At 43.1% G+C, this 15,752-nt stretch overlaps 1 protein-coding gene across 1 annotated transcript in view; it reads left to right on the top strand.

Moving 5' to 3' along the window:
* Positions 1-4,509: 4,509 nt before the first annotated feature.
* STK31 (serine/threonine kinase 31) overlaps positions 4,510-15,752 on the top strand; it is a gene marked incomplete at both ends in the record, with an annotated part of 61,120 nt that continues 49,877 nt past the window's right edge. The window contains 5 exons of the mRNA XM_080700850.1: positions 4,510-4,559; positions 5,751-5,800; positions 5,944-5,996; positions 11,257-11,355; positions 13,653-13,727. Coding sequence (XP_080556976.1) covers positions 4,510-4,559; positions 5,751-5,800; positions 5,944-5,996; positions 11,257-11,355; positions 13,653-13,727 — 327 coding nt within the window. The remainder of the gene's footprint in view (positions 4,560-5,750; positions 5,801-5,943; positions 5,997-11,256; positions 11,356-13,652; positions 13,728-15,752) is intronic.

Raw genomic sequence — 15,752 nt, 5'->3', positions numbered from 1 at the left:
TTTGGAACAGGGTCTCACTAAGTAGCTGAGGCTGGCTGCGAAATTGGATCCTCCTGCTCAGCCTCCCAGGACTTGTAAGTACTGGGCTTACCAAGCATGTGCCACCATGCCCAGCTCTGCAAGGCTCTTAGGATCTTCCCTCAGAAGTCCCAAAGCACTGCCACGCTTAGTGTTGCATACCTGTATTCCCAGTACTTGTGAGGCAGAGACAGGAGGATTGCAGGTTTGAGGCCAGCCTCTGCAACTTAGTGAGACCCTTTTTCAAAATAAGACTGAGTGCCGGGCATGGTGGTGCACACTTGCAATCCTTGCGCTTGGGAGGCAGAGACAGGGGGATCGCGCAGGTTTGAAGCCAGCCGTGCTGGCTTAAGAGACCCTGTTTCCAAATTTAAAAAGTATAAAAATAGCTCTGGGAGTGTAGCCTGGAAGTAGAAGGGTTTCCAGGAACCCCAGTACCACCAAAAATAAAATAATAAAAAGACTGAGGCTTGAAAGTTAGGTATTGAGAAAGCTCTGATTACTAATAGATATATTTCAGAAATAATTGTGTCAAAATGGCAGACCTGGAGAGAGAAAGCTTGGCTTTGTCAGGGGTCAGGATGCAAACAGCTATTGAAATTTAGGTTGACTTAGCTAGAAGTAATTAGCAAGTCAATCGGAGAGGGGAACTAGGCCTTTCTCTGTCTAAAGACAGATCTACATGATAATGGTAGGAGGGGTCGACCCTTGTGAAAGGAGACACCTTGCCACACCTTGCTGGGGGAGGAACCTTACAGGGACGCTTACTATGCAGAATTACGTAAACAAAATGGAGGTCATGGGTATAAAAAGTCTGATCCACGTGCTGTATCTTTGGGTGGTAAATTGGCTCGCCCCCCCCCCCCCATGCCATTTGGCATGGGGCTGTAACTATTTTCTGTATTTCTATTTTTTTAATAAAATTCTTTAAATCTACAAGAGTCTGGGCTAAAGTGTACTGACCCTTAGCTCAGGACAAGAACCCGTGGTTTTTCTGTTTTGGGTTGTTTTGGGTTATGTTGTGGTTTGAGGGAAATTGTGTCCGGGACCCTAACAAGGGTCCCCGGGGACAGTTTCCCCACAACCATAACATTCCCACACCATAACATGTTTCACTGTAACACTTGTAATCTTGGGAGACAAGAGGATTCCAAGTTTGCAGCTACACTTAGCTCCTTAGGTGAAGCCCTCTGCAATTTAGTGAGAGCCTGTTTCAAAAACAAAGAATACCAGCCGGGCGTGGTGGTACACACTTGTAACCCCAGCACTTGGGAGGCTGAGACAGGATCGTGGTTCACAGGCAGCCTCAGCTACTTAGGCCCTTCACAACTCAGTGAGACCCTGTTTCAAAATAAAGAATTAAAATTAGGTCTGGGAGTGTAACTTGGAGGTAGAATGCCCCTGGGTTCAGCCTGGTGTGGTGGCACATGCTTGTAATCCCTGCGCTTGGGAGGCTGAGACAGGAGATCGCACAGGGTTGAAGCCAGCCTCAGCTACTTAGTGAGGCTCTCAGCAACTTAGTGAGACCCTGTTTCCAAATAAAAAATATAAAATAGGTCCGGGAGTATAGAAAGCCTCTGGGTTCCACCCCCAGTACCACAAAAAAAAAAAAAAAGCCCCTGGGTTTAATCCTCAGTACCACAAAAAATAAATAAAAATAAAATAATAAAAAATAGCACTGGGAGTGTAATTTGGAGGTAGAACCCCTGGGTTCCATCCTTAGTATCGAAAAACAAAAAACAGGCTGGGGGTGTTGCTCAGAATGCCCCTGGATTCAGTCCCCACTGAAAGAGACACATTTTGCAAATGTAAATTTCTGGCTAGAAGGAATGACTTATTAAAGGTTGCTGTGAGTGCTATTACTCTCATCTTTTATTTTTTATATATATATTTTTTTGCAGTGCTGGAATTACAAGCGTGGGCCACCACACCCAGTGTAACCTCAGCAATTTAGCAAGACTCTCAACAATCTAGTGAGACCATTTCAAAATAAAAAATAAAAAGGGAGTTGGGCATGGTGGCACATGCTTGAAATCCCAGCATTCGGGAAGCTGAGACAGGAGGATCGTGCAGGTTCGAAGCCAGCCTCAGCTACTTAGTGAAGCTCTCAGCAACTTGGTGAGACCGTTTCCAAATAAAATAGAAAATAGGTCTGGGAGTATAGCCTGGAGGTAGAAGGCCTGGCTTTCATTCCCAGTAACACACACACACACACATAAATAAATAAATAAAATAGGGCTGGGGGTGTAGCTCTGAAATGGAATGCCCCCAGGTTCCATCCCTAGTACCTCAAAAAAGAAAGGAAAAAGAAATGGGGGAAGATAGCACCTGCATTTTCCCTGGGAAGCCCAGATGACACTCATAATGGAGGCAATAAGACATGTAACGGCTGAGAAGTTGGCAATGGCTGACCTCTGCATTATAGTGGGCTCTTTGATCCATGTAGGCAGACAGTGAGATGGAGAATGCTTGAAGGTTCAGTTGTGGATCATAACCGTCAGAGTCAGTAGGTATGATTCATGGGCACCAAGACGTGAGGCTGTGAACAAGTGTAAGTTCATGATATTCCAGGGATAAGAAGGAAGGTCACCTGTTTCAGATATTTTGAGTTGTATAATTGCTCCCACCTCACCTCTTGAAAAACCTGAGAACTCACCTGGTGTAGTGCAGCATAATTCTGGTACTTGGGAGGCTGACATAGGAGGATTGCAGGCCTCAATTTAGCAAGACCCTCATTAACTTAGATTCTGTTTCAAAATAATTAAAGGGCTCGGGGTTTAGCTTAGAGATAGAATGTGCCTTGATTCAATCCCCATTACCACATACATACAAAAACAGAACAAAACAACCCCCAAACAAAGAAAAAAACAAGCCAGGCGTGGTGCATGCTTGTAATCCCAGTACTGAGGATGAGACAGAAGAATTACAAATTCAAGAACAGCCTCAGCAGTTTAGCAGGACTCTTGGCAACCTAATAAGACACTATTTCAAAATAAAAATAAGAGAGGGGTGGGGTGTAGCTGGGAGGTGGGCTGCCTCTTGAGTTCAAAGCACCACAAAACAAACCAAACAGACCCCCCCCCAAAAAAAAAAAAAATCCCTGAGAAATGCTAGGCATCGTGACGCAGCATGTAATCCCAGTACTTGGGAGGATGGGACAGTAGGATTGCAGGGTTGCGGCCGGCCTCGGCAATTTATCAAGACTTTCAACAATTTAGTGAGACCCTGTTTCAGAAATAAAATAAGGTTGAGGCTATAACTCCGAGTTTTAGAGGTAGGATGTCCCTGGATTCAAAGCAGAGAATTACACACTTGAGTCAAACAAAAAACAAGCAAGCAAGCAAACAAAAAGATAGAAAATAGATACACAAGCCTGTGTGGTGGTGAACTCTTGTAATCCCAGCATTTGGGAGGTTGAGACAGGAGGATCGGGGTTCACTGACAATCTCAGCTACGTAGTGAGGCCCTTTGCAACGCAGTGAGACCCTTATTCAAAATAAGAAATAAGCTGGGCGTGGTGGCGCACGCTTGTCATCCCTGCGCTTGGGAAGCAAGCGGAGACAGGAGGATCGCAGGTTTGAAGCCAGCTGCATTGGCTTTAAGAGACCCTGTTTCCAAATAAAAATATAAAATATAGGTATCTATCTGGGAGTGTAGCCCAGAGGTAGAAGGGTTTCCAGAAACCCCAGTAACACACACACACACAAACACTGAATGAAAAATTGGGGTGGGGGTGTAGTTCAGAGGTAGAATGCCCCTAGGTTCAATTCCCAGTACTGCAATAAAACGAAATCAATACAGAAGAAAATGCTCAACATTTTAGTTAACAGGCAAGTGAATATAAATAATAAATCCACTATATCATGTTGGTTGTGGTGGCACATACTTGTAATTATAGTTACTAGAAGGCTGAATCAGTGAATTACACACTCGGGGCCAGCCTGAGTGACTTAGCTTGTCTAAAGAAAAGGATGAGGTGAGGTGAGGAGAGGTGAGGTGTAGCTCAGCCGCAGAGCGCTTGTCTACATGCTTGTGTCCAGCCTCAGCTACTTCGTGAAGCCCTCTGCAACTTAGACCCAATTTCAAAATAAAGAATAAAAGCTAGGGCCGGAGGCGTGTAGCTTGGAGATAGAATGCCCCTGGGTTCAATCCCCATTACTGCCAAAAAACAAAACAAAAACCCCACAAACAAACAAAAAATGTGGGGATTCTTCCAATTTTGGAGCGTGGGACTTTAGCCCGTGGGAACAAACGAGGAAACCCCCGCGCAGCCTGGCGTCACGGCGCACGTCACTGGCCGTACAAAGGCCCCGCCCGCGCAGGCTCAGTGCGCGTGCGCGGGCGGCTGGCCAGGTGACGGCTCGCGATGGCGCTGCGGCGTGCGCGCAGGCGCAGTGCGCGGCCCGAGCCGCGGAAGCACGTGCGGTAAGGCCTCACGTGCTCAACGGGTGCTGGGGCAGGCTGCGCGGCTGGGCGGCGCCGGCGCCCGCCATGTGGGGCCAGGAGCACTTTTCTAGGCCGGCAGCGGCCAAGAGCGTGAGGTCAGTGGTGGGGCTGGCGGCTCGCGCGCCGGCGGTGCCTCGAGGCCGTGTGTTCGAGGCCGGCGGCGCTTGAGGCTTGCAGGGGAGGAGGCAGCTGGCCGGCCGGCCCGCCGCGACGGCCTGAGCTCCCGCTCACCGGCGTGCGCGGCCCAGGCGGTGCCGGGTTTGGTTCCCACCGCAGATGTGGTGCCCTTCCAAGCCCACCTCCCAGGGTCAAGGAGCTGCCCCGCTTACAGATTCTCACTGTATCGTCGAGTTTTTGTTGTTGTTTTTTTTCGGGTCTGGGGGTTCGACCTCTGAGCTACACCCCCCGCCATATTTTTAATTCTTTAGTTTGTAACAGGGCCTCGGCTAGTTGCGGAGGGCCTAAGCCCCTGAGGCCGGCTGCGAACCTCCGTCCTCCCGTCCCCGCCTCCCGCATGCTGGGATTCCGAGCGTGGCCACCACGCCGGCCTATTTTGTAGATTTGGACCTACCATTTGGTAGTGAGCCCGCAGTGGCAGGAAGTGCCTACAGAACCAGTTTATGGTCGTGCCGCACCTCATTTTAAGATAAGATTTTAAGGCTGTTCTACAAAATAGCTTCTTAGGGAGAGGGGTGGGATTTCCAAAGTAAATACCGTCATTTTTACCTTTTTTTTTTTTTGGTGGTACTGGGGGTGGAACCCAGAGGCTTACTACTTCCGGGCCTATTTTATATTTTTGGAAACAGGGTCTCACTAAGTTGCTGAGAGCCTCACTAAGTAGCTGAGGCTGGCTTTGAACCTGCGCGATCCTCCTGTCTCTCAGCCTCCCAAGCGCTGGGATTACAAGCGTGCGCCATCACGCCCGGCTCATTTTTACCAATTTTAAGACTTAATGCCTTCCCTAGAAATACATAACCTTTCCACACAGTTTCGAACTTGGGTTTACAACTTTTGGGTCAATTGATTTTTTTTTTTTTTGTAGTGCTAGGAATGATTCCAGGGGTGCCCTGCCTCCCAGCCCTTTTTGTCTTGCTAAGTTGCTGAGGCTGTTCTCAAACCTGTGATCCGCCATTCTTAGTTTCCCAAGTGTTGGGATTAAGGGTGTATGCTACCATGCCTGGTCTGGGGTTTGAATTTTGATAACTTCATTAGGACAAATGTGGTTTAGTCTTTATTCATTGTGAATGGATGATTATAACCTAATTCAAGGTATCAAACTGTTTCAGTTTTTCAGGAATTGTCCAAATGGATGATGAAGAGGTACATTATAATAAAGGTACTGATGCTAAACACTTTTTGTGGGTGTAAGAGCTAGGTGATACAGATTAACTTCTAAGAGCTAGGTGATACTGATTAACTTCTAAGAGCTAGGTGATACTGATTAACTTCTAATTTTCTTTGCATTTGATTTGGTTTTAGTTGAAGATGTGGTTGGAAGTCACGTAGAAGATGCTGTAACATTTTGGGCCCAGGTAAGTAGTAGCCTGGTTGATTTCTAATCCTCATTTTCCCTTCCCTAACCGGAGTCTTTTCCAACAGAAACAAAAATAAAAACACAGGAGTACATTCATAATAAGCTGGGCATGGTGGCACACACTGTAACCCTAGTTCTAGGGAGGCTGAGAGAGGAGGATTGCAGGTTCTGGCCAGCCGTAGCTACTTAGTGAGGCACTCTGCAACTTAGTGAGACCTGTTTCATTTCAAAATAAAGAATTAAAAAATAGGGCTAGGGGTGTATCTTGGAGGTAGAATGCCCCTGGATTCAATCCTAAATACATTTATAATTATTAATTCTGAGTGCCTAACTTATTATTTAGCCCAAGGCATTATTCAGACATAATTACAATTGGGGTTTGACTTGTGTTATGAGAGCTATGCATAATACTGAGTTAAAAAAAAGTTGAAATAGTAAGATTGTGACCTCAGGATTATACTCCATGTAGTACCAACATCCTAGGCTGCTGTCATTTGTAGAAAAGGCTCAAGACAAATTTATTTGTGAAGTTGCAGCTCCATCTAGGGGTCTTTTTCAAGATTGTCTCTTGAAAGAAAATTTTAATGTCATTTTGTGTGTGTGTGTGTGGTACTAGGGGTGGAACCCAGGGGCTTTTCTACTTCTGATATAAAAAAGGTCTGGGAGTATAGGCCGGAGGTAGAAAGCCTCTGGGTTCCACCCCCAGTACCACCAAAAAAATTAAAAAAACAAAAAAAAATACGAAAAATATTGTAGAAGTGTGATGTTTATAGAAAACTTGTGCCAAATTTCTCTTTATGCATATATTCTCTAAAGGGCTCTCACATGTTCTGGTTCTGTGCCCATTGTCTTTGTATTTATATCACCTGTGTCTTTCTCAACAGTGTTCAGGTTGGATGATACATTACATAGTTCAGCTTATTATATAGCAACATCATACATTAGCTTAAGAGAGAGAGAAAGAGAGAGAGAGAGAGAGAGAGAGAGAGTGTGTGTGTGTGTGTGTGTGTCTTTATTTATTTATTTTTTTTGCAGTACTGGGGATGGAACCCAGGGGCATTCTACATCCGAGCTACACCCTCCAGCCCTAGTTTTTATTCTTTATTTTGAAACAGGGTCTTACTGAGTTGCAAAGGGCATCACTAAGTAGCTGAGGCTGTCCGCGAACCACAATTCTCCTGTCTCAGCTTCCCAAATGCTGGGATTATAAGCGTGTGCCACCATGACCAGCTCTTAAATAATATGTTTAGGCCAGTGCTGCCCAGTAGAAAGATGTGAGCCATGTAAATAATTTAAGTGTTTTTTAGAAACCAAATTGAAGAAAGTAAAGAGAAAGAGGTAGTTTTAATAAATATCTTATTTAATTGAATATATCCAAAGTACTGTTTCAAAATATAATCAGCATAAAATAAGACATTCTATATTCCTTCATATGAAGTCTTTGAAATTTAGTGTGTATTTTAGACTTAAAATATATCTCTTCAGACTAGACACATTTTAAGTGGGTATTGGCTATTGAATTGATTAGTATAGTTCTAGAATTGGGTTTTGATTGATTTTACTTGTGAAGCTGTTGATTAAACTTGGAGCTATGATTTTTAGAGAAAGTCAACAAAATTTCTCTGTAAAGGATTGGGTAGTACATGTTTTATAGTTGGTGGCCCATACAGTTTTTGTTACAATATTCAACTCTTATGAGGTTACAATATTTGAATGAATACATACAGATATTATCCACTAAGTGTTGTTTACTGAAATAGGTGGTGAAATTTGCTCACCTCTATTTTCAACTGTGAAGTTGAGGCTCTTTATTTTTATTTATTTATTTATTTTTTTGCAGTACTGGGGATTGGACCCAGGGCCATTCTACCTCTGAGCTATACCCCCAGCCCTATTTTTTATTCTTTATTTTGAAACAGGTTCTCACTGAGTTGCAAAGGACCTCACTAAATAGCTGAGGCTGTCCTCAAACTGCGATCCTCCTGTCTCAGCCTCCTGAATGCTGGGATTACAAGCGTGTGCCACCACGCTCGGCTGAGGCTCTTTAGAAATTCAAACACTTTAAGAAGTTAGGAAGTGTTAATTAAATGGATGAAAAGATTAAAAAATTAAAACTACTAATGGCATCCAAGTGAATTTCTTTTTTTTGAATAGTTAGCCAATTTTAATGTCATTTCCTCAACCAAAAGCAAATATTAGGCTAGGCGTGGTTCGCATACAGCCTCAGCTACTACTTAGTGAGACCCTCTGTAACTCAGTGAGACCCTGTTTCAAAATAAAGAATAAAAAATAGGCCTGGGGGTGGGGGTAGCTCAAAGGAAGAATGCCCCTGTGTCCCATCCCAGTACAGAAAAAAAAGCAAATATTAAAATATATATTAGATCGGATAAAGAAACATTTATGTTTTAGTACTTTGTAATGTCACAAATTGGGGCTAAAGATGACACCCTGAGTCAAATTTGATATTTTGGGTCTCAAGTGTAGTCTGCATAGTATTTTCTCTACATACTGCTGTTGGGTGGGAAATGCAAAATTAAAGGAAGGTTCCATCTTAGATCCTCACAGCCTCTTGTTCTGCAGTACGTGAATCTGACTCTGATGCTAAGTGACAGTGTATGTAAGTAGATTTTTGTTTCCATTGAAGGAGACCTGGGAAAAGATGGATTGAGAAATCCATCTTTCTTCCAAGAGTCATCAGATGGTACATGCTCCTCAAAGCCCTCACTCAAATTAGCGTACTTTCCAGGATCACCTGGCCTTCCCGATGATGCTGGCTGGCTTCAGTGGCAAATTCGCAGGTCCGTTCAAGTTCGCTGCTAGTTGAGCCGAGTGGCAGCCAGTGAGGGTGTCCCCATCTTGAACTTAGCCCCTCGGCTCTGGACTCTGCAGGTCTAGTCAGCCTCTCCTCTTGGCCCCACCTTTCCCTGGTTGGGCCTCAAAGCCAATCTGAATCTAATTATTTAAAGAAGCATTTTTTTTTTGTTGCATTGTAATTGAACGTCTTGTTGGAGTTGAGGGTGACAGAGGCATACGTGCACACTCCTGGGGCCTCCCCCAGGTCCCGCCCGATTCTCTCCCTATCTATGCTTGGTACAGTGGTCGGCTCCGCTAAGCTTGTGTACGTACATGATGACCATTGAGGGGTCCCTGTGTCCCTCAGGCCGCCTTCTTCACTCACCTGCGGTTTCTCCTCCTCTGCCTGGAGTCCCTCCTGTGTCTGTTTCTCCCTCGCCTCTGCGTGTGAGGGAGAATGTCTTGACTTCACACCTTCTGTGACTAATATCACTCAGCATAATGTTCTCCATTCTGTCCATTTTCCTGAAAGTGACATAATTTTGTTCTTTATGGCTGAGTAAAATTCCATTGTGCATTATCCCACAGTTTATTAATGGGCATATCAGCCGATTCCTCAAGAAGCAGAGGGTACGGTATAGCTGGGTGTGGTGGCACACACTCGTAATCCCAGTACTTGGGAGGTTGACATGGGAGATCGCAGGCTAGAGCCCAGCCTCAGCTACTTAGGCCCTCTGCAATTTAGTGAGATCCTGTTTCAAAATAAATATAAAATAAGACTGGGGGTATAACTCGGAGGTAGAATGTCCCTGGGTTTCATCCCCAGAACTGCAAAAACAAAAGTTATGTTTCTTCCTGAGTACATCACATTGGGGTTCATGTTATCAGTGTATCTCATTAATGATGTGAACCTTGCTCTACCTGACTAAGCTAGTAACTTCTGCTTTTTAAACTATAGTCATATTTTTCTTTTGCAGTTAATGAATGCTTTCAGGACAGATACATTGGGACTGTCAAATCGTATTTCTCCACTCTTTCACAAATTATATTATTTACTACTTGGCTAATGTTGTTTTCTATTCTCCTCATTCCTGCTGCTCTTATTTATTTTATGGCACTGAGAATTGAGCCCAGGGGCACTCTGTCTCTGTGGTACACCCCTCCTTATTTCTAATTCTTTACTTTGAAACAGTCTTGCTAAGTTGCTGAAGTTGGTCTCGAACTTTCAATCTTCTCGTCTCAGTCTCCCAAGTTCTGGAATTATAGGTGTGCACCACCATGCCTGGATTGCTGAATTTATTATTTTTGTGTAAGAAGGAACTGTCTGAGCTGGGCATGGTGGCACACACTTACAATCCCAGCATTTGGGAGGCTAAAACAGGAGGATTGTGGTTCGCGGACAGCCTCAGCTACTACTTAGTGAGGCCCTTTGCAACTCAGTGAGACCCTCTTTCAAAATAAAGAATAAAGAAAATAGGGCTGGGGGTGTAGCTCGGAGGTAGAATGCCTCCAAGAGTTTAGTACCGCAAAAAAAAAACCAAAACAAAAACAAGAAAAACTGTTTTCTGTTTAATTATTCAATAATTTACTCATGTTATTGTAGACTTGTGAATATTTGTTCCAATGTTAATATTATGTACCTTATTATTATTTTTTTTGGTGTTACTGGGGATGGAACCCAGGGTCTTTCTACCTCTGGGCTACACTCTTAGACCTATCTTATATTTTTTTTGAAACAGGGCCTCACTAAGTAGCTGAGTCTGGCTTTGAACCCATGCAATCCTCCTGTCTCAGCCTCCCAAGCGCTGGGATTACAAGCATGTGCCACCATGCCTGGCGTACCTTATTGTTTAAGTTATTCAGTCCTGGCTGTTGGAACAAACATAATCCTTTAAATATGCCCCCCCTTTGTTTTGAGCACTTCTTTATTTTATGACACCATCAGATGTTCCAGAATCATCTTTTATTTCCTAGCCTTAGAATCAACCAGTTTCCAAGGAATTATCTACACATGATTTGATAATATTTGGTATCCATTTTTAATTCCAAGCAATTTGAGCTCATCGGAAAGTAAAGTTTTTTTTATAGCTTAGTCTCATTTTTCTAAGAACTCATTTGAATTAGGAAAAAATACTGACATAAAAAGCTGGTTGTGGTGCCCACGCTTGTAATTCCAGTACTTGGGAGGCTGAGACAGGAGGGTCACAGGTTGGCAGCCAGCCTCAGCTACTTAGGCCCTCTGCAACTTAGTGAGACCCTGTTTCAAAATAAAGTAAAAAATAGGGCTGGGCTGTAACTCAGAAGTAGAATGTCCCTAGGCTCAATCCTTGGTACTGCCCCCCAAAAAAAGCAATCTAATTTCTAATGCTTCAAAATCTTTTAAATGTTACGCTTAATAGAACCTTCAATTATGTAACTGTGAAGTTATATTTTACTGAATCTTATACTTTATCTTTTCTTCCTAGAGTATCAATAGAAATATGGATATTATGAAAATTGGTTGCTCACTCTCTGAAGTTTGTCCCCATGCCAATTCAGTTTTTGGGAATCTTGACCCAAAGAAGGTGAGTTTTCTTACATCTTAGATTTTATAGTTTTGGGAATTTGGGGTTTATTTGAAAGAAAGAGGTTGATTTTTTTTAGAATTTGTTTAAACTATACTCAGTAAATTTATCTACTCAGAAATTGAATATTATTTGGACTTAAACAGGAAAGAAATTCTGACATAAGCTACAATGTGGATTAATCTTGAAAATGTTATTCTAAGTAAAAAATACCAATCACAAGAAGACAAATACTGTATGGTTTCACTTAGTGAGGTTCTTAGAGTATTAGAGTCCTGGAGACAGAGGATAGGTGCTTTCCAGGGACCGGGAGGGTTGGGAAGGGGAGCTGTCTGGTGGTCATAGGCTTTATAAGATGGAAGTAATCTAGTTGGCAGTGGCAGACAGAAATGGATTCACTTTTATTTTTTTGTGGTTCTGGGGTGGAACCCAGAGGCTTTCTACCTCTGGGCTATACTCTCAGACCTATTTTATACTCTATTTGGAAATAGGGTCTCACTAAGTTGCTGAGAGCCTCACTCAGTAGCTGAGGCTGGCCTCGAACCTGTGCGATCCTCCTGTCTCAGCCTCCCAAGCGCGGGGATTACAAGCTATACTATGTACTGTCTCCCCCCGCCTTTTTTTTTTTTTTTATAAAGGAAGCAACTACAGAAAGCTTTTTGTGTGTGTGGTGCTGGGGATGGAACCTCAGGGGCATTCTACCTTTGAGCTATATCCCTAGCCCTATTTTTAATTCTTTATTTTGAAACACAGTCTCACTGAGTTGCAAAGGGCCTCACTAAGTCAGAGCTGAGACTGTCTTTGAACTGTGATCCTCCTGTCTCAGCCTCTCGAATGCTGGGATTACAAGTGTGTGCCCCCACACCTGGCTTCAGAAAGCTTTTATTTGCTCAAAGTAACCGGTGCCAGAAAATAAAAAAGTAACCAGTGAGAAACAAAAATCCCCAGAAATTCTCTACATGCTACTTTCAAAATCAACATAGCAAACTTGATTTTCATTAGAATGTAGTTAATTTTTCCACACTAGTAGGTTGAAAACTAAAGACTCAGACTTTATAAGAGTACAAACAATTACTGAGCTTCATCTTCTGGACAAGAATACCACGCTAGTCTCTCTTTATAAAAAGCAGTTACAAGCTGGGTGGTGGCGCACGCTTGTAATCCCGCGCTTGGGAGGCGGAGACAGGAGGTAGGTTTGAAGCCAGCCGTGCTGGCTTAAGAGACCCTGTTTCCAAATAAAAGTATAAAATAGGTCTGGGAGTGTAGCCCGGAGGTGAAGGGTTTCCAAGAATCCCAGTACCACCAAAAAAAAGCAGTTACAATTTGAGGACTCCTCATATTGCCAGCACCAAGTCAGCCTCATGTGAATTTTTCCATTTTATGAGGAACGTCAACTCTCCACTGCTGTCGGTGTCACCAGTTACTTGTTGAGGGTCAGGACCTCGGGGTGAACCCTGTGGTTTGTCAGCAGCATCCGCTTTGGTGTGAGATCATCAATTCACTGTCAGACGAGGCTGAACAGATCTTCCTTTTTTGTACTATGATTTCCTTTACCAGCTTTTTAATTTTTTTGATACTGGGGCTTGAACCCAGGGGCATTTTACTTCCAAGTTACACCCCCAACCCTTTAATTTTTTTATTTTGAAACAGGGTTTCACTAAGTTTTGTGGAGGGCCTCATTAAGCTGAGGCTGGCTGCAAACCTGCGATACTCCTGTCTCAGCCTCCCAAAGCAGTGGGATTATAAGCATGAGCCACCGTGCCCCGGTACTCAGGAGGCTGAGACAGGAGGATTGCAGGTTCAGAGCCAGCCTCAGCTACTTAGTGAGGCCCTCTGAAACTTAGTGAGATCCTGTTTCAAAATAAATAAAATATTAATTAAAAAACTAGAACCGGGTATAGATTAGAGGTAGAACGCCCCTGGGTAAGCGTCCTATGGTACAGAGGAGAGAGGAGAGGTAGGGACCAGGAGAGAGGCTGGTAAGTGCCCTGTGGTGAAGAGCAGACAGGCCAGGGAGGCCAGGAGAGGTGCTGGTATGCATCCTACAGCACAGCTGTCCTCTCTCCTCTGGAGAGTCATGGAGTAACAGTAATAGTGTTGAGGCTTAGCAAATGACGAAATTACAGTGACGGGTACCTGCCCCATTGAGCAGCTGTGTGAATTTGATAAATTATTGTTTGTAAGGTCCATATGGATGTGCCATAAGTGCTTAATGTTCACCTTTTTTTTCTGATCTACTTAGCATGCTTTTCTTCATTAAAATGCAAATAATTTTGTTGTCTTTTTTCTCTTTGTAGATTTATGGTGGATTATTTTCTGAAGATAAGTGCTGGTACAGATGCAAAGTACTGAAAATCATCAGCGATGAAAAGGCAGGGCAAATGTGTTCATTTTTTCTACTTAGGCCCTCAGCAACTTAGTGTGACACTGTTTCAAAATAAAGAATAAAAAAAAAAAATTAGGGCAGGAGGTGTAGGTTGGAGGTCGAATGCCCTTGAGTTCTATCTCCAGACCCGCAAAAATAACCCCCAAAAAACCCCAAAACATTTTTGTCTCCTCTTGAACATCTGCACTATGCCCCCAAGCCCTATTTTTTTATTCTTTATTTTGAAATAGGGTCTTACTGAGTTACAAAGGGCTTCACTAAGTAGTAGCTAAGGCTGCCCTTGAACTGTGATCCTCCTGTCTCAGCCTCTCAAACGCCAGGATTACAAGCATGTGCTACCATGACCGGCTTAAGTTGATTGTTTGGAAACAGTTAAGATCCAGGAATATTCTTCTGAATTTAAGTAATTATATCATTACCTTATATAAGAACAGATGATGTAATTAGTGGATCCATTTTGGTGACTAGTTGGTTCTTTGTCCCTCTTTTGTTAATAATTGTTTGATTCTTGCTAATGAGTAACCTTAAATTAACTTAAAAGTTCATTTTATTAACATTGATATGTAGGAAAAGAATAATTAATCCTGATTAGGTTAACTTGTTTGTAAGTCTTGTTAATATTACAGATTGGTTTGCCACTTGCTCTTGCTTAGGTTAAATGTGATGTGTTTTCTTTAAGATATTTTAAGCCAGGCGTGGTGGCGCATGTTTGTAATCCCAGCACTTGGGATGCTGAGACAGGAGGATCATGGCTTGCCGACAACCTCAGCTTCTACTTAAAGAGGCCCTTTGCAACTCAGTGAGACCTGTTTCAAAATAAAGACTAAAAAATAGGGCTGGGGGTGTAACTCGGAGGTATAATGTCCCTGGGTTTTATCCTGAGTACTGGAAAAAAAAAAAAAAGATAAAATAAAGACTTAAAAATAGGGCTAGGGGTGTAGCTCGGAGGTAGAAGGCTCCTGGGTTCCATCTCCAGTACCACACACACATACAAAAAAAAGATATTTTACTTTTTATTGTTTTGGTGGTACTGGGGTTCCTGGAAACCCTTCTACCTCCGGGCTACACTCCCAGACCTATTTTATGTTTTATTTGGAAACAGGGTCTCTTAAGCCAGCAGGGCTGGCTTTGAACCTGCGCGATCCTCCTGTCTCCACCTCCCAAGCGTGGGTATTACAAGCGTGCGCCACCACGCCCAGCTTTATAAATATTTTCATTGGTGCAGTGAAGTGTGATACAGTGGAAGAACTAGAGTAATGTTTGATTACTTTGTTTTAAAAAGTGTCATAATTGTCAGGTAATGTTTTATCTCAGCAAAATTGTCCTTTTTTTTTTTTTTGGTACTGGGTGTTCAACCCACTGAGCTATACTCCCAGTCTTATTTTTTATTTTTATTTTATGGTACTGGGGATGGAACTCAGGGGCCTTCTAACTTTGGGCTACATCCCGAAGACCTATTTTATATTTTATTTGGAAACAGGGTCTCACTAAGTTGCTGAAAGCCTCATTAAGCTGCTGAGGCTGGCTTTGAACCTGTTATCCTCCTGTCTCAGCCTCCCAAGTACTGGGATTACAGGCGTGTGTCACCATGCCCAGCTACTCCTAGTACTATTTTATTTTTTATTTTGAAACGGGTCTTTATATTTTAAGTTGCCAAAGAACTTCTGTAAATTCCTGAGGCTGGCCTCAAGCCTGTAATCCTTGTATTACAGCCTTCTGAGTACTGTGGTTACTGGCATGCACCACCATGCCCGTTGAAATAGTCCTTGCTCATATAACTTTTTCTCATAATTTGGCAACTGGAGATTATATTTTTAATTTTTTTGTATTGGCTTCAGCTTTTCAAATTAAGGGGCAAGATGACAATTGGCTTTGTAATACTCTTCTTTAAAAACATAACAGATTTTGCCGGGCATGGTGGCGCACCCTTATAATCCCTGTGTTTGGGAGGCAGAGACAGGAGGATCACGCAGGTTTGAAGCCAGCCTCGCTGGCTTAAGAGACCCTGTTT

This window comes from Muscardinus avellanarius (genome assembly GCF_963383645.1).
Source record: "Muscardinus avellanarius genome assembly, chromosome: 9".
NCBI lineage: Eukaryota > Metazoa > Chordata > Mammalia > Rodentia > Gliridae > Muscardinus > Muscardinus avellanarius.
The sequence above is the reverse complement of the archived record's forward strand: the minus strand, read 5'-3'. Positions and strand labels throughout refer to the sequence as shown.